The sequence below is a fragment of the Corticium candelabrum genome, chromosome 16, assembly GCF_963422355.1.
Source record: "Corticium candelabrum chromosome 16, ooCorCand1.1, whole genome shotgun sequence".
Classification (NCBI taxonomy): Eukaryota; Metazoa; Porifera; class Homoscleromorpha; order Homosclerophorida; family Plakinidae; genus Corticium; species Corticium candelabrum.
This window is the reverse complement of record NC_085100.1, coordinates 6397985-6420680: the sequence shown is the minus strand read 5'-3', so window position 1 is coordinate 6420680 and position 22696 is coordinate 6397985. Positions and strand designations below refer to the sequence as shown.

At 41.5% G+C, this 22696-nt stretch overlaps 1 protein-coding gene across 1 annotated transcript; it reads left to right on the top strand.

The window, feature by feature from the left end:
- The first annotated feature begins 16752 nt into the window (after positions 1–16752).
- LOC134191816 (uncharacterized) lies at positions 16753–17565 on the top strand. The gene has a single exon (XM_062660436.1). It carries the CDS (start codon positions 16753–16755, stop codon positions 17563–17565), a length of 813 nt encoding a protein of 270 aa, XP_062516420.1.
- The last annotated feature ends 5131 nt before the right edge of the window (positions 17566–22696 follow it).

Below are 22696 nucleotides of genomic sequence, written 5' to 3'. Positions count from 1 at the left end.
GCTATGTCTGCTCTATATTTGCGAAACCTATACAACGTTTCAAATCGATGTATAAACTACCTAGTCAAGTCTGCCGATATTGCCACTCAGGCACTCAAGCTACAACAAAAGTTGGTCTATTGCCACATGTGGCAGATATAGCAATATACCAATGGGTGAAATTATTATCGCGAGAAAATTCACCGTAAATGGTTAAACGGAATGTATTTCTGATATGTTTCAACCCGAAGGCCATTTTCAATCAGGTATAACCGTAATTGACTGCTTGCTGTTTTTAAATATGTTCTCCTGTTACATCACAAAATGTGACCACCAATCATTAACTACATTACGTCCAGCATCCTCATTCATACTATGCCCATTTTTTCTGATCCATATAGCCTCTTTTACTCTTCTTTGGTAGTATGCTCCCACTGTAGTTAGTTTTTTGCACTTATACCAGTCCATTTGATGTCCTAGTTTCCAACAGTGTGCTGCAAAAGGAGGATACTACCAAAGAAGAGTAAAAGAGGCTATATGGATCAGAAAAATAGGTATAGTATGGATCAGGATGCTGGACTTAATGTAGTTAATGATTGGTGGTCACATTTTGTGACATAACAGGAGAACATATGTAAAAACAACAAACAGTCAATTACGGTTACACCTGATTGAAAACGGCCTTTGGGTTGAAACGTATCAGAAATACATTCTGTTTAACCATTTACAATGAAATTCTCTCGCGATCTTCTTTCCTTCATGAATCGACACTGTACAACACCATATCATATATATATATATATATATATATATATATATATATATATATATATATATATATATATATATATATATATATATATATATATATATATATATATGTTGATAGTTGGGATATACCTAGTATAATGTAAGACTTGCTGGGTTGGGGATGTTTGGGGATTGTTTGAGTTATATCTATATATACATATATATATATATATATATATATATATATATATATATATATATATATATATATGTGTGTGTGTGTGTGTGTGTGTGTGTGTGTGTGCGTGTGTGCGTGCGTGTGTGTGTGTGTGTGTGTGTGTGTGTGTGTGTGTAGAAAGATAAATAGATAGATAGATAGATAGATAGATAGATAGATATAACTCAAACAATCCCCCAAACATCCCCAACCCAACAAGTCTTACATTATACTAGGTATATCCCAACTATCAACGTCCTGTACTTCAAGCTGAATTCTCTTATGAATCATTCTCGAGTTATGTTTCCATAATTGAATAGAAAGTTGCTGCATCATATTTTGGAAAGCCTGGTGGAATTTAAGGCCACTGACTGCTGAGGTTTTGGAAGCAATAGCTTTCAGAGTTTTGATGCTGAATAATGACCAGAATCCCAAGGTCTCAACCACTAAGGGGTAAAAGAGACCACAAGCTGTACGAACTCTGTCTTCATGGCGGATATCCTTTTGTTCTTGACCTGCCTCTGCTGCGGATCCAGCCCTTACAGCTAATTTTGTCACATGTAACGGCTGCAAAGAGTTTCTAACTGTCATGTCAAAATAGGCAGGTCCACCCTCCAAGAAATAAGGGTGAAAAACATCACCAGGATGACTTTCAGTAAAACCATTGCACATCATCTCCCTCATAACATCTCTGCTCTCAACCAATAAGGCCTGGAAAACTACTTCTGCCAATGCATTGTGTCTATGTGTGCGTTCTAGACCAAAACCACAATCAAGAAGGTGATCTACAAAAGTGTCAATGTGCTGATCACAACTGTACAAGACAGATGCCAGAGGAGAAGGAAACATCTTGATTCCCAACCAGAACCATACTGCAATGACAAACTCATGAGGAGACATGGAAAGGCCGAGATTAGAGTTGGGTATTGCCTGCAGCCAAGCCCCTGCATGAGATGTACTGATTGAATTTAAATGTGCTCTGTCTTGTAAGCTAGCAGTGTTCAAAAAATATTTAACTAAATCAGAGTCAAATTCTGATTGGATTTGTCATTGAGCAGCAGTGCTGACCCCTAAACTCAAAGGACCGTGTTTGCTTTTCAGGTAGCAACAAATCTGAAGATGAATTTTCATAGTCTCCTGATAGTAAAGGACTTGAGAAACGTAAATTTGCAATATCCAGTGAATTGCAAGCCTTTTTGAGGAAGTCCTGTACCATCTTACGAGTAGAATTGCAACTCCCTATGTAAGCAGCTGGTGAAGACTGGACTGCTTCTCTCAGACCAAGTCCACCAAGTCTAATAGGTAATGTCGCTTGCAGCCATGCCATATCTGTAACAGAAGAACGACAAATAATTTCTAAAGATCGACGTAAACCTTGATCAAAGCGACGTAATTGTTCCAACAACATGGCTGGAACAACAGTTCGTAAGATATGATTGCCTTTGCAAACACTCTGACAGCTTTGAAGCAAATGCAATTCAACCCGTGGATCATCAACATTACCAAGATATGACTAGAACTCCAAGATTTTGTCAACACGTTTAGCTGTGAAGAACTTTAAAAAATTCGACAGATCCGTCGACTGGTGATCCTAGTAATTTGATACCTTCTGATAAGCGTCTGACTTCTGAAGGAAATTCAGGAAAAGTTCGGTCTCCAGAAGACCAATATAGTTCACATTTGTTTACGTTGATGTGCATGCCAAAAATGGGAACCTTTGCCAGTAAACTCTGTAATAGAGATGATATTGATTCTCTATTACCAACGAAAGAGCCATCATCCATGTACCACAATTGAAAGTGTAAACCAGAATAAGAATCCAAAGAGTCTAGTAATTCCAGAATCACAAGAGAAAACAACAGAGGACTTAAGGGACCTCCTGTTGAGCACCGGCTGTGGACAGGATTAGATGGTTTCCAAATCGCAACTCGCCAGGTGAGTGGTATGACCACTGAGCCCAAGCAAACAACTATGAAAATTCTTTCCGTAAGCATTCAAGAAAAGCCGATCTGGAGCACTCATTAAACACATTAGTCATGTCTATTTTCAAACAGCAGAAGTCTTCTCTGGTGAAAGTGGCATCAATGAAAAAACGCATGGAGTGGATAGCTGCTTCCAAACCACTTTTCAGGCCAACACCTACTTGGCCGTAAGGCACAAAAACAACTGGAAGACAATCTTTGATGGAAGCACAACATATCCTACTTGCCAAACAACAAAGAACATCTCCTACAGCAATTGGGCAATAACCTCTGTCTTTTTGTGAGAACAGTGAGTGGTGCACCAGACAAACAAGGTACTATTCTAGGATCAATCTTTCCAGCCAACAACTTTGACACCAGACAAGTAAGATTGTCAAAACACACCTGAGCATCAGGTGTGCAAGTTCCTTTTATGGCATCTAAAAGATGTTGAGCATGAAGCTGAGAATAGCCTGGGCTAGTACCTCTACGGAAACCTTCCAAAGCCGATAGGACTGCTTGTGAATCAACATCAAGTGAAGATGGTATGTCATCTGATCATTGAGGCAGAGCATGCTGTGGGTGACGTGACTGAAGCTCCTGTAGCACATCTGCATCATTACAAGAAGCACAACCATGAGAGCCTAATGCTGTCATAGTATCGCCAAACCTGCCCTCACGTGCTAAATTCAGAGAACGACAAGCGTTAACTTTTAAGATAGAAGCTGACTGACCCTCTTGCCCAGCTTCTTTCCACAATATGATCAAGTCACCTTGCTGCCATTGATGAAGACGAGAGAGCAACAGCTTCTTGATAACAAGGCGTTTCTTCTTACCTCCTCGAGGAGGGACACATAAGGTAGCTTTTGCAAACATGAAAAGTCAGACAAAACCCCAAATACCATGTTGACAAGCATGTATCAATTCTCCAAAAATAATTTCAGCAAGCCAATTTAAGCAAGCAATGGTCTAACTGACTGTTGCACATGGTGAATTGTTTGAACAGAAAGTAAAGAAATTTCATCCATTACTGCAATAAACACTGAGGACTCATCATATTTAGGACAAGACAAGGTAAGGGTAGAAGCAGCTTGAACACCTTCTAATGCTAAGTCCAAGTCAGAATTGCAAGAAGAAAGACAAGAATCATCAGACCCATTAGAAGAAGAAATATGTATGTTAGTAAGCACATCACTGTCGAAATTCTTGTCAGAAGTGGGAGAACAATTTTTTGTTAAACTTCCACAAAGCCATGATGACAAATGAGGCTCCTCCATTAAACCATGCCATCGAGAATTTCCTGAACCAAGGGACCGTCTACAATACTCAAATCTCTTTGAATAGGCAAACACACAATCATGACAAGAACGTTTATTATAAGACTTAAGAAATGTTATGCTTGGAAACAAATTACGGCTGATATGATTAGAATTTGAGTGTTGCCACAAAGCTCCCACATCTCTGGAAGAAGAACACAAAAGGCAGCATGTTGAAACAGCTCCACTGGAGGCAATTGAATCGTCATCTGTATCCATCGTTGATTCAGAATGATTGAAATAATTTTGACGCGTTGTAACAGGACCCGGATGAGGATGAACGTCTCCACAACATAGAATCAAAATGGCGGCCAACACGAGACAAAACAAGCAGAAAAGACTTCTCAAAAGTTGAGAAGAGTCACGAATAGTAGTAGTTTTCTTCCTACCGTTTGCCTTGCTCCAACCCAAACGTGTAGGCTCAGCAGCACTCAAGCGACGTGCAGTAGAAGCAAAGCATCCAATTCGAAAGCGGTAGATCTCTAATGAAACTCCCATATGATCAAATTCCTTGATAACCAAAGTGTAAGTCGTGTCACGTAACAGAAAACAACGAACAGCATCACCAAAAGGCAACAACCATTCCGGCTAGTTGATTTATATATGCTTGCCACTGGTTAATCAGTTTGGAGAACTTAAAAAATGTCCACGAGAAACCAAGTTTGCAGAAGTGCAATGAACGCTAGGTATCTGAGGTCACAATCGTGGCACTGTCGCTTTAAGAATAACTACAATAAGGAATCACCTTGAAATACTCCTATTTAAAATACATCAACTTGGCATTCCATGTAGAAGTCTTGACAACCACAGACAGTCCTAAATAGAGATTCTTCACAACTTTTACACATTTCTGAAACAGATGATAATGATTCATTGCAAAGCTGATCAAGTTATGGTGTATGCTGCCATGCTGGGTCTTCAGGGTCATCTAAAGTTGTTAATTTTTCGATCAGCTTGACAACTCCAACTTTTCACCGGTTTGGAACTGTACATGTTTTCCAACACTGATTGAACAGAGTCAACAGGCATGCAGAAAGTGACATATGGTATATAATTGATAGGTGAAGAAGCAGATGACGCTCAAGATCTCCTGACCAAAATGATAATTTCTTGGATTGGTATGAGTCATTAAACGCCTGAGTAGCTTGAGAGGCATCACACAGAAATTTAGGTTGTGTGAACTCAGTTGACTGAGATGAATACAATGCCATGAAGTGATCAATGTGCAATGACAATCAAGAGGACACTTGATTGGCTTTTGCTGTCATTGTGAGAGATTGATTGTACATAACCCCAATAATTTCTCTCAAATTTAGTTGGTCAGCTCTCGCTTTGCAAATTTCATCCTGACAAATTGATGGAAGACGAATGCAATTGTTATCAAACTAGACAGAACCAGTTGTACAATAGCTAATGTAAGAGGCCAAATCTGATGACTTCATCGTATGCTTTACGCCAATTCTTTGTTTGCAGTTGCAGCTTCTGTTTAAGATTGTTCATAGAAGATTTTCTTGATTAACTGATTCATTACTTTGCAGATTGTTGTTTAGTGCTAAAATAGTCACTAATGCCATTGTAACTATATGTACCATCTACCAAAACAAAGAACTTAGAGTTAAAATCTTCAAAGCTCATGACGGCTAGAACAAGAGCAGCCTTGAAATAGTCATTTAGCATGTTCCATTCCTCATTAGTAGAAGGTAGGGTAAACTGTAATTTTTCAACAGCTGTGATGTGTGATGAAAGAATATTGCTAGATGGTATCTTGTGATTTTCACCAGAACACGTGGCAGAATCATAAGACTTCTGGGCATAAGTTACAGAGACACTCTGCTGTTTCACAAGCTAGTCCAACAAAGACGTAACCTCTGACTTATCAGATGTATTCCGACCTGCCAACACGCTCTCAGCAGCAGATTAAAAGTTGTACAAAACCTCAATCCAGTCACTGAAAAGTCTTACCACAGAAAGGGCAAAGTTGTTGTTCACAAACAAACTCAGCACATTTACAGCACGATCAACAGTAACCTCCAGTTTTTGACTGAACAGATCCTGTAGTATACTCGTGACAGCCATCTTAAAATTCTGGAACTTTCCTTGTATGATGTCAAAAAATTGACAATAGTCTCTACCCTAAGTTTACATTCTTTGCAGTACAGAATATGTTCTCCACAACATCTGAATAACTTCTTGCAGAAAGGGCAGCATTTCTGCTAGCCTCGAATTTCCAGACCAGAGAGCGCGCGAAGCGTGCGAACTCTAGTCTGGACCAAGTCAATACTAAAACAATTTCGAAGTATTTATCAATAGCGATGATAAATGATAGTCTAACAGCGTAGGATCGTTTTACCTAGATCAACATATCATTTGTAAATGCCATGAAATCTCAAAAACAAAGAAGAGACGACTGCCGTGTTTGCGGCAATATCTTGGTGAATGGCATAAAACCACGACTCTTCGATTCTTTGGCAGACTGCTAGCTAGTCTAACCGCTCGACTGGTGAGACTACCGCTTGACCAGTTGTCAAAGGTGATGGTCTAGCGACGCTGCTGTGCATGTCTTGTCACTGCAAGCTTGAAAATATCAAAGAACTGAAGCTGAAACTAAAACTAAGATGTGTGCGTGCACCAGAGTCTTCATCACGGCTCTGGCGTGCACTTAGCCACCCACACGGGTTTCACACGCGTGCAATCAGTGCTAGTGCACTTAGCATAACCAATTACTGCTAAACCAATCAGAATTTACAACCGACATTCCGGCTATAAGGAGCTGATTGGCTTAGAAGGCAATTTCCAAAATCATTTTAGTACCGACTTGGTCCAGACTACGAGAGTTCTCGCTCTTCGTGCGCACTCTGGTCTGGAAGTTCGAGGCTACATTTCTGCTCGAAACAATTTGTCATGTGACAGAATGAAGATATACTCATTTAAAGTAACAGCAACAAGAAACAGCAAAAACTCAGCGATGACAAGTTGGCTGAAGGCGCAGATGAACTTCAAGGACAAAAAACCTCCAAACTGGCGATACTATATATTCCTTTTAACTCCATATATATTTATTACATACATGAACATTCCCACCCCAACATCCCCAACAACTTAAGTTTAAGTATGCATGTCCCAGCTATATACGAACATCCATTATCTCTAAATTCAAACGTAAATTCAACCAATCTAGCATTACACAATGACCATAATTTGACAGATAATTGTTGTAATGAGTTGTTTAAAGACTTGAAGACGTCATATGACTTATTGCAGATATTCTCGATGCTCTAGAGCGTAAATATTGAGACTGTATAGTGTCCAGAGACTGAGAGTTTTCACAACAACAGGATTGTGCTGTGGAAATGCTGTGGGCATGTCAAGGATATCGTTGTTATTCCCCCAAGTGGAGTGGCAGCTAAAAGCAAAATAATTACCGAGGTGATTATCGAGGCAATTAGATGCCTCTCACCCGAGGCAGAATAACAACGATATCCAAGATTCGCCCATACAATAAGTGATTGTATCATGCAAGGCCATTGGTTGGTTTGAATTACCGTTCCTTTGAGCTGTGAGTACGTAAATCTTACTTCTTACTTGTTTGTCAGTAACCATTCTGTAACTAATTAGACAGAGTCTAAGTCATTGACCGTTTAGTAGCTCGTTAAAGACATATCAAATCTTCTGCGCATTATTGAAACAAGCTGTGTTGTGCTGTTGATCATAGCAATGGTAGGGTATACGCGTTTCCCTTGACAGCGGTAGAGTATCAGCATACAAACAATTTGCACCCGCTGTATCGACCAGTCAGGGCTGGCAAAACCCACGTGACATGACACAATAGATTTAATATCGCATTGTGATGATGTTCTGAGATTAAATGACGAGGGCGATCAACGAGTTGTTTGAGTAAACAAGCATGTGTCTCAGCTTCCCCAAAACTCATGGACTCTGACTCCAACTGGACCTCATTTATAGTGGATGTTGACATGTTAGACAAACGTAGAAACGACTGCATCAGATGCCTAATAGAGTTGTAGCTAATTACAAATGTTGCTGCAGATGAGCCCAATCAACGTTTCATATAGACTAAGGCTTCCATCTCGAACAGGAAGAGTCGCCTGAATCCAAGAAGAATCTAGGATAGAAGAAGCAATCAATTCCAGTGAATGTCTAAGAGATGCATCAAATTTTGAGAGTACACCATCAACCAAACAATGAACAACTGTGATTGTATATCTTGCACACATGGAGACAGCTGCTTAACGGTTGAAGTTCAACCTGAGGGTGGTCTAAACCACTGAGATGTACTCAAGCCTCAATAACTTTCTCAATGCGTCCAGCCACCGTTGCTTATATAAAATCATCCCCACCATACACTGGAGAATCCAACAGCCCAAGCCATCTTGTGAGATGCCTGATTTGCGTGATCACCTGTCGGCCAGTATACCTTACAATTATACAAGTTGAGATGAAGACCAAATGTGACTGTTTAGAACAAAAGATGGCAGTAGTTCAGAGACTGATTCGCATCTTCCAAAGTGCTGTCATCAAGATACCAAAGCTAAAGTTCTGGACCCAAGCATGTCAAGAAATTGTGACACCACTATTGAAAACAGTAGAGGACCTAGTGGATCTCCTTTCTGGACAGTACCAGTTAACAAAATGCTAAAATTTCCAAAACAAAGCTCTCCAGCTGTGTGGTATGACTACTGTACCCACGAAAATAATTTAGGGAATACTTGTTTCAGACATCTGGAAGCCTACTTTAGAACAACACAAGTCTTCTCTGTCATGATTAACAGATAAGTAAGACCTTGAATTGCTGCTTCTATCCCACAACGTATGCCAGCCCCAACTTGACCATATGGAAGGAAACTGCATGGAAGATGAGATTTGACTGAAAAACAGCAGAGACGACTAGTCAACCATTGACTGATATCACCCACAGCTATAGACGAATACCGCTTGTTTTCTTGTGAAGAGATGTCAGTGAAGCACCTGACAACCAGGGAGCAATATTTTGATCAATTTTTCTACTTAGCAGAGCATTCATCAAACAAGTGAGGTTGTCCAAGCATACCTGAACATCAGGCATACAAGTATCTTTGATGGCATCTAACAAGTGCTAAGCTTGAAATTGGGAGTACCCATGACTGGACCCTCTTGGGAAGGATTCTAGTGCAAATAGAACCGTCTGTACGTGATTCAACAACTAATGGCGAATGAATGTCATTTGACCAAACAGGAAGACTGTGTTCAGGATAGCTAATTTCAAGCTTGATGAGAGGTAGCTTGAGACACAGAAGCGAAGAATTGGATAATAACTGGACAATAAAGAGAAACCTGTCTAGCTTCTTGCCATATGAAGAAATTCTCTTGTCTGCTAGCAAGGAAGCCTGGACGTCAAGATGTCCTTAACAACAAGTCTCTTTTGTCTTCCTCCACGTTGGGGAGTTCAAAGAACCACTTTGGCAAACACATGTAGTCGAACATAGCCCCAAATGCCGTCTTGATAAGCATGTTGTAGTACCCTTGAGCAAGAAGACGACGTACTGATCTTCGTACATAGTGAATTGTTAAACCAGTAAAATTGACATCTCGTTCATGACAGCAAAATGGTATCAGACTCATCAGGATCTGTAGGACAAACAGAAAGAGTAGTAGCTGCTTGAATCCCTTCTAGAACCATGTCATAATGATTATCCAAATTAGTTGTAAATAAAGCAAATCCAATTGAGAAACGGATTGTTCAGTCACATGACTTTTGAGTAGCATGCTCACATTTGCAGTCTCAGTTTCTAAGGATAGACATGGCTCCGTCAGTTTAGATATCCATGCAGACTCTTCCAGGACCAACCATAAGACTTTCCACAACTGTTACCGATACCTTCAAAATGGTGACAAGGTTTCCAATGACTCAAATGAAACCACATGATGAACAGGTCTGTTCTCTTGTAGCATAGATGCTGAAAGAAACACTCATCTTGAGACATGCTCCAGATTAACATGTTACCATTTTAGGCTATCGAACGGAAATGATTTTTGCCAAACTGGACATTGAAAAGATGCAGCATCAGTAGTGGTGTTGGTAGCGTCATCGTCATCATCAACCACGAGGAAAGCAATGGAGACTCCATTTCTTGCTACAACTTGACTATCTTAGAGAAATGACTAGAGAAAATACCAGGAACTGACAGTATCAATGACCAACGGATTGCTCTCAAAGGGGCCCTCGACAAAAGAACAACTTAGATCACACCAGAATCCAAATAAGTATCAAATCTGCTTGAAAATTGTGTAGATGAAAAGATAGAAGATAAGAAATTCAACATGCTTTCAAGAGTATCCGGGATATACATGACATTTACATAAATATATACATACATACCCAATTTCTTCAAATAGTGGCTGTGGCTTAGAGGGCGGCCTCTATTTTTAAGTCTCTACTTCACACCATGACATGTTGGTACTTGAACATCGCATTTCTTTCTGTTGACATAATTGGTCAAGTTTGAAGGTGCCAACCACAGCAGGTTAAGCTGTAGATGCCACAACTATTGTGTTATCTACTTGCTAGACGCACATGCGCTGAGAAAAACGTGGAAAGTACTCTGAACTTAGTTGATAGGCGAGTGTGCGTAATTGGCATGGAAGAATCTAAAGCATGTGATATGGGCGTGACCAGTAACTCTGCAGACTAGTGCAGTCTCTATTTTCAGCAAGTTTTTTCAGCTGCGGCTTCTAAATGAGGGTGGCCACTATTCAAAGAAATACGGTATAAAACTGTTCCCTCAGGAAAAGCAACACAGAAATGCTATCTTTTCGATCACTGCTTGTGACATTCACTAGAAATTTTGTCTCACTCGTCATTTTTGGATGAAGCTAGGTCTCAAGCATCCCTGACACAAAGCACAAAAGTGTCCTCTTAGATTTATCGGTAGCTGTAATTCTAGTCGAGATCTAGTCAAATGACTCCTTTCGACTTCCGCTACTAAGGAATCTTCTGCACTTCTTTTGGATTGCGAATCGAGTTCGTTTCTTCAAGAATTTGGGAGTCTTACATCAGATACTAATGTTGACTCACTATCTCAACATTCATTGCAAAAGCAAGTGGATACACTGAATTTTGATCTACTGAAACAGTCATTAACCATTTGCAACCAAGCTACAGTAGAATAAACGCAATATCTGAACCGGGCATAGCTCACAGCCATTCCCAACCCAAATCTCTGGCCAGGCATGTCCAGGCATGAATTCACTATTGCTCTACAACTTCGACTGAGTATTCCCTTTCTTCGTCTAATCCATGCTGTCCATGTGGTCAACTGATTGACAAGTTTGGTGATCATCTTATCGCCTGTCATAAGTACTCGCTGAGATCAAAACGTTACGATGCTTTGAGGGACACTATCTTTAATGTGCAGTTGAAGGATGATAAAGGGACCTTACTACACCAGAGAATTTCGCCACAGACTAACAATTGAACTGGTGATATTTACCATCCCAACTTTCTGTTTGGACGTCCTGTTTATTTCGAACTTACCGTCTGTACATAATGTAATTGAAATTTGTTCCCAACAGTGCAAATTCAGCCGGCTCAGCTGCAGCAGCTGGTGAACTTGAGAAGGATCTCAAATATGAAGCAGTCGTTGAGATTGGTGTTTTGTTCTTCCACTAACAGTGGAAATGTATGGTTCTTGGACTCCTAGTCTGGATACCATAAAAACGATTGCATCTAAAGTAGTGACTATTCCGTTTACACAAGTGTACTCTAATTAATGCAGCAACTGTGTCAATTTGTGGAAATTTAAAGCTCGTATGATACAAAGTAGATTAATGTTAGATGCTGATGCCGGTTTTTGTCTGTTAGTAGTTTGTTATAAATGAATAAATAAAATATATATGTGCAATCAATAGCAATAATGTCACTTAAGAATGGTTTAAAAACATTTAGTAGCAAACCAACAAACCTTTCTGCTTTCTGCTCTGTGTGCAGTCCATCGCCCATAATACTGCACCTGTTTTTTGCTCTTGTCACCACTTGGTCTAGGACCATCTTGTGCTTGTGTCAAGTCAACCGTCAACTTATTGATTTTTTCTTCATGTTGCCTAATAGTAGCCTGCAACTTCTCCTTCTCTTTCTCAGCAGCATGTTTAATTTCTCCCATACTAACCTAAACACCATCAGAAACTCTGGTGTGTTATCTGTGCATGTATATGTGTATATGCACACATGGACATGCGTGCGTGCATGTGCATGCGTGTGTGTGTGTGTGTGTGTGTGTGTGTGTGTGTGTGTGCATGTGTGTGTGTGTGTGTGTGTGTGTGTGTGTGTTTGTGTGTGTGTGTGTGTGTGGTGTGTGTGAGGGCGGGGCGGGGCGGTGGAGATGGTAGAGCGTGGGTGATGACACACATGATCTTGTATTCCATGATGAGGGTTGAAAGTTCGATCCTGGTGGAGGCAACACTGTCGCAGTTTCCTTGAACAAGAAACTCACCCACAATTGCTTCTCTCGACTCAGGAGTATAAATGAGTACCTAGTCATTGACTGGGGTGGACAAGACTGCTGGCTTGGCAGCAATATCATGCAGCAGACGGGTACGGGTGGACCTTGGTGTCCAGTCCCAAAGCTGCGCCATTGTCAGTGCCCTTGATGACTCTGGCAAAGCTCCAGGTGGATTATAGCGCTGGCCCCAAGACTCCAAGTAGCACATGGAGGCCCTGTCTCTAGAGGCAGGGGGAGCTATCTCCACAAATGACCTCAAGGTCGACGTTGAAAGAAGTGGAGGGCTTAACATTTGTCCATTGTCCATTTATGAGTGTGTGTGTGTGTGTGTGTGTGTGTGTGTGTGTGTGTGTGTGTGTGTGTGTGTGTGTGTGTGTGTGTGTGTGGTGTGTGTGTGGGGGGGGGAGGTGTGTGGAGCAGATGGTAGAGCGTTGGTGATGACATCCAGGATCTTGTATTCCGTGATGAGGGTTGGAGGTTCGATCCTGGTGGAGGCGACACTGTCACAGTTTCCTTGAGCAAGAAACTCACCCACAATTGCTTCTCTCGACTCAGGAGGATAAATAAGTACCAGGTCATTGACTGGGGTGAACAAGACCGCTGGCTTGGCAACAACATCATGCAGCAGACGGGTACGTGTGGGCCTTGGTGCCCCTGGATGACTCTGGCAAAGCACCAGGTGGATTGTAGCGCTGCCCCAAGACTCCACGTTGCGCATGGAGGCCCTGTCTCTAGAGTCAGGAAGACCTATCTCTGCAACTGACCTCAAGGTCGACGTCAAAATACGTGGAGGGCTAACATTTGTCCATTGTCCATTTGTGTGTGTGTGTGTGTGTGTGTGTGTGTGTGTGTGTGTGTGTGTGTGTGTGTGTGTGTGTGTGTGGTGTGTGTGTGTGTGTGTGTGTGTGTGTGTGTGTGTGTGTGTGCGTGTGTGTGTGTGTGTGTGTGTGCGTGTGTGTGGTGTGTGTGTGTTTAAATACTGACAGACACACAAATAAGGTGTGCTTTATTTAGAGCTCACACCACATCAAGAAGAACACCTGCTACACTTTAGTAGCATGTCTAAGGGAGAGTTTGCTTCTGGTGCTTACAAAAGACTGTACAAACTAGACTGATCTGGTTAAACACAACTGATAATAATAATAATAATAATAATAATAATAATAATAATAATAATAATATGGGTTAGTGGTTAGCGACAATGGCTACCACTCCACGGTTTGGGGGTTCAAACCCCAGTGACAACAGTAAATTATGAAACTTGTCTGTCTTTCTTTCTCATGTTTCTCTAGCTTTATCCATGAGACTATGACTCGTTCCAGTCGTTGGGGAGTTTCTGTGGCCTGGCAAATGATCCATTGACAATGACGTTCAGTGCTTTCCTGCTAGTTGATATCCACTAGGCGTGCTGTTCGCGGTCACCCTAATGCTTGCAATCTATATCAAATTGGCTAGTCATTCGATCGCCGTGTGGACTACACAGCAACATGTAACCAACCACCTGCCGGGTTGGTGGGTGCCCAGATGGGGGCAAAGACCCCACTTGTCCATCATGGATGGGCCAAGCAACACATAATAATTCTGAGATCTACTCGAATCGTTCGTAAAGTCATGTCTTCTTTCTAGACAGCCGTGATGATCTAAGCACTTCTGAAGCAGGCTTTTGCTTCCGATACTTGTAATAGACTTTACAAACCAGACTGATCTGGTTGAGCAGACACATAATAATACTGACTTTATGCAGGATCTGAGTGCATCCAAGACACTCTGTTCTGTTATCACAATCTGCAGCATTTAAGAAAACAATGCTTTTTACATCAACTCAATCGAATCCTGCATAAAGTCATGCTTCTGTTTAGACCTTATAATGGTGTAAAAACCTCTGACACAGGATTTGCTTTCAGTGCTAATAATACACCTCACGAATCAGACTGCACAATGAAATAAACTTAGACGATCACTAGATTTGCAATATCTCAAATGGAAACTGAAGCATAACAGATTTCGCTAAAAACTAACATATACATCAACAAAGGATAACAAACTACATGCTTGCTTGCTCTCTACAAATACGTCTAAATTAAAAGGCTATACAATTTTACATAAGGCACTTGACAGTAGTAAACTCTTACTTGTAACTTTATGTTCTCTTCCCTTAAACGAGCCTCTGCTGCTGCAATATCAGCTGCTCTATTGTCATGAAGATCCAATAGTTGCTTCTCTGCATTAGCCAGTCTTGCAAAAAGCTCTCCTACCTGGCAAATGCCACAAAATGCTGTTAAATCAATAAACTACTGAAGACATCAACTATGAGTCATGTACAGAGTGAGTGCATTTAGGTACATGATGGCTGATATCATGCATCAATTGTGATAGGAGTCACAATTAAACTCCAATTAAAGATTTTGAAGTTCATATATATATATATATATATATACATATATCAAACAATCCCCCCAAACATCTCCAAACCAACAAGTCTTACATTACCCTAGGTCATTAAATTACATTAAAGTATTAACGTCCTGTAATTCAAGTTGAATTCTCTCATGAATCATTCTCGAGTTATGTTTCCATAATTGAATAGAAAGTTGCTGCATCATATTTTGGAAAGCCTGGTGGAATTTAAGGCCACCGACTGCTGAGGTTTTGGAAGCAATAGCTTTCAGAGTTTTGATATCTATATATATATATATAAATATATATATATATATTAGACATATTTCGAGAGATGGGCACCATATAGACTATTTGGCAAATTGGGACGTTTTGAACCGTAGGTCTTTATCAATCAAAAATAGATAACATTTATCAACTAACTATTTTGTGCTTTAAATTGTCGGTTTTCTGTACATCATAATATTTTTGACCAATGGTCTTTCATCATGGTGTTACCGTCATCCTGATTTAATGTCCCATGTCTTCCAATCCAAATTGCCTCCTTGATTCGTCTAGTATAGTATTTTTTTCCGTTGTTCATGTTTTACTTTCTTCCCAATCCATCATGTGGTCAGTTTCCCAGCAGTGGGTGTTGGCAGTTGTTCTGTATCGTAACAAGAACACCGAGAGTTAGTGACTAGCTGTTCTACCTGCTGGCTTTGACTTTATACTGTTCTTGAATTCTTGCTCTCCACCTGTCCATTTGAGATGGGATGATAAGGCTGTGTACAATGGTGTTTTATACCATTCGTTCTCATGAAGTCTGCTAACTATCCAGCGGTGAACTGTATGTGGCCCATTATTAGTAACCAATCTGTGGTATTCCATGGTAACTAAATGACCTTCTCATGGTCTCGATGGCTTGGAGAATAGTGGCATGAGGTTCCAGCTAATGCATTTCTGGCCATTTAGAATATCCATCGCTGATTAGGAGGTACTGTTTTCCTCCCCAATGCGCAAAATCTGCATGGACTCATATCCACGCGGTCCTTCGGGAAAAACCCATGGGTGTGGTACTTTAGGCCCTGGTCACACTACGTCAGGATTGGCGGCGACGTTTGCGTTAGGGCGGTCACACTGCTTTTCTCATGATGTTAATCTAAATGTAACGTGAATGCCACTGTAAACGTGAACGTGGTGTTGACTCCCACGTTCACGTCGGAATTGATGTACATACGTTGCATGGACGTTTCTGTAGTGTCGGAAGGTGCTACTGTCGCTGTTGTCACCTCTGTGTATGTCTGCAACACTCATTCTAGAGTATTTGACCTACTGAGACTTTGCAATTGATTCATTTGTTGTGTCGTTGTGTCATGATGCCGACAAGAAGAGATTGTAAACGCTGGTTTTTCATTTTCCTGTTGTTCTCGTCTGGCGTACCGCGAGCTGAAATACCATCATATGACAACTTTCTTCACTGTGGTTTCCAACATACATCTGTGAAGACTGGGCTTCCTAGGAAATTGATGCTGCCTTCTATTTTGCACAGCACAGATATGTGAATGAATCCCTATGTGTGTGGCAATTAGTGAAGCAGCTCAGGCGTCAGTGACAATCTTGGACAGCACCTAGAGGTGCTGGATTTTGGGAGAAAGATGTGCAAGGTACGTGGAGGGAACACGAGCTTGCTTTTCCTGATTGGGAAGATAAACAGTATCTGGACAGATACAGAGTCACAAAAGCAACATTCTGGTTTCTATTTAGATGATACAGCTGGTGTCTACAAAAGCACACCACTAAATTTGAGGAAACCAATAAATGCAGACAAGCGCTTTGCAATTACTCTACACTGGCTTGCTCATTCAACGTCTTCTTCAGAACTATCTATAATCTACCGAGTTGCAAAAGCCTCTATTGTGTCAATTGTGCACGAGGGAATGTATGTGTTGCATTGGTTTCTAGTTCCAGATTCTATTCGTTTTCCCACTGGAGATGAATTGGACCAAGTTATTGCTGACTTTGAAGCACTCTGTTGTTTGCCTGACTGTGGTGGAGCATTAGATGGGACTTTTATGCAAATAAAAAAACCTAGCAAATTTGGAGACAGCTATTACTGTTACAAAAGATTTCATAGCATCATAGTGCTGGGGTGTGTTGATGCCAGAGGAATATTTATTTCAGTCAACTCTGGTCGGCCAGGGTCTGTTGGAGACTCATACACATTCAGAAACAGTCAGCTGAAACAAAATATAGACAATGATGTTTGGTTGTCTACTGTACATCAAAAAATGATTGGGGGATTATCAATCAGGCCATTTCTGGTTGCGGATGCAGCATTTCTCCTCAGTTCGACTGTCATAAAATGTTATGATGGTGACAATCATGTTGGCAGAGAAAAGAGCTTTAATTATTCTGTCATTCGAACAAGGAGAGTAGTGGAACAGGCTCTTGGAAGACTCAAGGGGTGATGGCAAGTGACACCACATAGCAACCTCAAGAATCCGGAGTTCGCGAGCCAAGTAGCTACAGTTGCTTGTGCTCTTCACAATATTTGCGAGAGGCACAACTGTCCCTTTGAAGACTGGTTGCCCGAAGATGCTGCTTATAACAACGATGTTGTAGGTCCTCCTCACCACCATGTAGTTGATGATGATGCACAACGTGTCAGGGATACCCTTGCAGACTGGGTTCATGCTATCAATCCTAGACACTGATATTTCCCAAGTCTAGCATTACTACAGATATTTTAAATTACTACAGACTGTTGTTATTTCAAGAATATTTTAAATTATACACATAGACATTGAGCAAATGTAAAAGACATGCAACAAGTTAGACATTGTCAATTATAACTATTGCTTATCAGAAAAGAGGCGTTTAAAGAGAATAGCCTGAAATGCTTGCTGTTGCTGCATAAGCTGCGTTTCAAAGATTTGACTCTCCTGAGACATCTTTTTCTTCATTTCCTCTTCATTCAGGCGAATTTCTGTCGTGCTGCTGCCCCCCTCTCCCTCTCCCTCTCCCTCTCCCTCTCACCCTCCCTCCCTCTCCTCCCCTCCCCCTCCCCTCCCCTCCCCCTCCCCCTCCCCTCCCCCTCCCCCTCCCCTCCCCCTCCCCTCCCCTCCCCCTCCCCCTCCCCCTCCCCTCCCCCTCCCCCTCCCCTCCCCCTCCCCTCCCCTCCCCCTCCCCCTCCCCTCCCCCTCCCCCTCCCCTCCCCTCCCCCTCCCCCTCCCCTCCCCTCCCCCTCCCCCTCCCCCTCCCCTCCCCTCCCCTCCCCCTCCTCTCTCTCTCTCTCTCTCTCTCCTTTCTTCAAAGTGCTGCAGTTGCAGTTGCATAGCCTGGTCATGCTCAAACTGTCGCCTTTGGCTAGATTCTTGCATTTCTGTCATGGCCTGAATGAATGCTAGCTGAGACCCCGCAGTACCAACTCTTGGGGTCTTGGGAGCCTTCTTTTTCTTCTTTGCCTTTGGTGCTGCTTCCTCTTCAGCGTCATTATTGCTCGAAGACTCTAGTGGTGGCTGTACGGGACTTGATGTACGTGAACTAAATGTAGTTGGTCTGGAACGTGTGGGAAGTGGGTGTTGGGCTTCCTCTGCCTCAACACCTGTGGTTACAAACAAGTCCTCTTCAGCACGCTGAGATAGCGGTAGATTAGGTAGCAAAGAAGCATCGTCAACAGAGCCAGGTCCCAGTGAGGGATGGTTTCGAAAGTGAGCAATAAAAACAGCAAAGTTAGGCCATGCTAATTTGGCAGCTTCCTCATCAAGCACAATATCGGCATCATCTGTTTCACGCCCCGTTTCTTTGGAAGACGATACTGCACATAGATCCCTTTCGCTTTCTTGACAATGCTGTCTATTTTACTGCGTACCTCCGACTCCGAGAAATGTTGAAGACTGACGACTTGATCGCAGTAGTCATTCAGCTGCTGGGTGACAATCTTCTCCTTGGATTTTTTGTCATCATTTTGCCGTCATATTTGTCAAGTACTTTCAGCCCACAGCTCTATCAGTTTTGCTTCTGCGTTTGGCGACCAAATGACTTTCTGCTTCCTAGTAGCTGCAGCTGTTGACTTTCCACAATCCGCAGACATGGCGCTCGTTGACGTTTGCTCAAAACAAATGAACCAATTGCAAAGTCTCAGTAGGTCAAATACCCTAGAATGAGTGTTGCAGACATACGCGAAGGTGACAACAGCAACAATAGCACCTTCCAACACTAAAGAAACACCCACGCAACATAGATATGTACATCAACGCCGACGTGAACGTGGAAGTCAACAAATATGCTCTACAAGTGTGACTGCACATTTACGTTGCATGTAATTAGACAAAACGCGTGAAACGCAAACGCAAACGTCGTCGCCAGTCCTGACGTAGTGTGACCAAGGCCTTATAGCCTGGCTTGTTTCTAGAAACTTGGCATTGCACACATGACTTGACAAGATCCTCAATATCAGTATCAATCCTAGGCCACCACACAAAACTACGTGTTAGTGCTTTCATTCTATTAACTCCAAGATGCCCTCGTGTAATTCACTTAACACCGTTTCTTGGAGTTTGGGAGGAATCTATTACACGGGCTCCATAGAGAAGACAGCCATTCTCTACTGACAGCTCCATCGCTCTCCAGCATATGGTTCTAATGCTTCATCATGGACATGAGCTCCCCAGCCACTGATTTTATACTCGTAGACCCTTCTCAGAATGCGATCTTTGCTCGTTTCCATAGTTAATTCCCTTGCTGTCACTGGTAGCTGCTCACACCAATCAATAGAGTAGATTCCTTCACTAGGATCCACAACTTCCACTACCATTGACATTCTCGACAGCAAGTCTGCGTCTTATTATCCATACCGGATGTATACCGGAAAAGGTAGACGGTTTAGCAAAGAAAGTAGATCTGCTATCTGGATACCTGGAAACCTCAAGGAACGAAGCCAGAGCCAGTTATGCGGAGGTAACATCGGGAAGCAGAGTGCAAGAACCTGAGTATGTTAAGAAGCAGAAGGGTAGTGACGTCAGTGTTACAAAGAGAGAGGACAGCAAGGATGACAATATCAGAAAGACAGAGGATAAGTATAACCAAGCAGATTGGACTGTAGTGTAACAGATGAAGAAAAAGAATGTGAACGTGATTTGAGGAAAAAGAGAAACTTCTTCTGGCAGTTTGAAAGGAGTTGAATCAAGAAGAGCATATTGGGATATCTTCGTAGGAAATGTGGAGAAAGACAGCAGTAAGGAAGATATCTGTCAGAGAATGGAGTACAGCCAATCCACCTATTTCTCCTGAATTCTAAAGTGAAGGACACCGCGAGTGCCCAAATTCGAGAATGTTTGGAAGATAAGAAAAAGGTTCTTGATGCTTCATTTTGGCCACTATATATGTCAAGGTTAGATCATGAATTAGAGCTCCTCGGGGCTCTTGTAGCAAATCAAACAGTGAGTGATAATGGAGTCTCTACTCTGAATGTAATTAGTTTTAACTGTAGAGGTTTTAGATCTCCTGAAGATCATATTACAGTGCTTGCTGAGCAAGCAGATATTCTTTGCCTTCAGAAGCACTGGTTGCTGAAAGAACAGTTTGATCTACTTGGTCATGTAAAAATGGATGTTTTTCACAGCTGCCTCCCCAATGAGGAGTAATTTAATGGGTCAAGGAAGACCCTATGGTGGTGCTGCTATCATGTGGAAGAAGGAGTTACAGAAGAATATCCAAGTACAAAAGACCCCATCAGACAGACTGTGTACTATTAGCATTGATTTGGGAGTAAGGAAAATTCTGGTTGCGGCAGTATATATGCCCTGTGATTTGGGAGATGTAACATCAAGTGATGATTATGAAGAAGAACTTGGATACTTGGATGGTCTTGTCAATAGCCCGGAGTTCGACAGCAAAATAATAATTGGGGACTTTAATGGTAACACTCACTCATTCAGTAGTAGCACGTTTGGAAAGAAGATGAGAAAGTTTGCTACAAATAATGATGTCGTCATTGCAGATCTAGATCGCTTTGAAAAGATGTAAATTTCATAACGTGGGAATCAGGGGATCTCTCAAAGTGCAGTTGGTTGGACTATGCCTTAGTGTCAAATAACATCAGATCTCAGGTTAGAGACTTTCATGTAATAGAGAATATAGTTCCTGGTTCTGATCATTGGTCAGTGCGACTATTGATTCAACTGGATAATAGTCAACATAATGTGAAGACCTCCAATGTCAGACATAACCATTTGGTTTGTAATTGGCAACAGTGTCAAGACCTGAACTTACTTAGATACCAATGGGAATTGGATAGATGCCTATCAGATATAGAAGTACCGTGGGATGCAATTCTATGTAATCAACCAGACCGATGTTGTCACAAAGCACTCTTGGAACCATATTGCGAATGTATTATCCATGCACTACGTACTGCAGAGCAAAATAGTACTCCAAAGAAGAAATACAGACGAGTTTGGCTCCATGGATGAGATAACGATATTCGACTAAGACAACAGGAAGCCAGTGAAGCATACTGGAAATGGAAGCAAAGTGGAAAATGTCGATCTGGTACACTCTTTGATGAAATGAGGGACAGCTGGAAAATATTCCAAAAAGAACTCAAGAGAGTTAAGCAGGTGAGTGAAAAGAGAGAGAGTGAGATCCTCTTGGAAAACTTTGTTCAGCAGACAAGAACGATTTCTGGAAAAGAATTAAGAAACAAGGTCGACCATCATGCAATGGTGTTCAGGTAGGGATGGCAAGAACGGACAGCAACATTAGCAATTATTGGAAAGAGTATTACCAAAAATTAGGAAATATTCAAGATCAAACTTTTTGCAATGTATTGAACAACCAGCTTGATAGAATGGTAGAAGAAGAAGATATGAGAAAAGAACCTCGTGGTGGCACTTTGTTATCAATGCAGAAGAATGTAGGAAGACTTCTTTACAACTGAAGAACAATAAGGACTCAGATTTGGATGGTATTTAGGCAGAACATATCAAGAATGGCTCCCTGAATCTCTATAGACATATTGCTGGCTTGTTCACAGGATTGGTCAAGCATTGCTGTATTCCGAGAAATTTTAGAGAAACTGAAATAATCCCCATCCTGAAAGATCAAGCTGGAGATAGAAATAATCCAGACAATTATAGAGGCATAGCGATATCGTCAGTGCTGGGAAACTATTAAACAAAATTATCATGGCAAAATATCAGAGAATTTGGCATACAAACAAGCAACAATTCGGTTTTAAGGCTGGTCATGGCTGTGATATGTCTACGTTTGTCGTACAGGAGTCTATCAATTATCTTCTTGAAAATGAAAACAAGATTGTATTTGGATGCTTTCTTGACTTATCGAAAGTGTATGATAGAGTTAATCATGCTCTATTACTTATGAAGCTGATGGAACGACATACCCCTACTTTTATCGTGAAATTCCTGAGGAACTGGTATAAAGAAGACCTATATGTGAAATGGAAATCGTCAAAATCAGGGTTTTTCAAAACATCTAATGGAGTTCGCCAAGGCAGTGTACTGTCTCCTGCTCTATTTAATGTCTACGTTGATGACCTTATTACTGGATTGGAACAATCGGGAGTAGGTTTTCGAA

Excerpts from the sequence above, each read along its gene's own strand:
- LOC134191816 (XM_062660436.1), top strand. The coding sequence starts at position 16,753 with ATGTGCAAGGTACGTGGAGGGAACACGAGCTTGCTTTTCCTGATTGGG.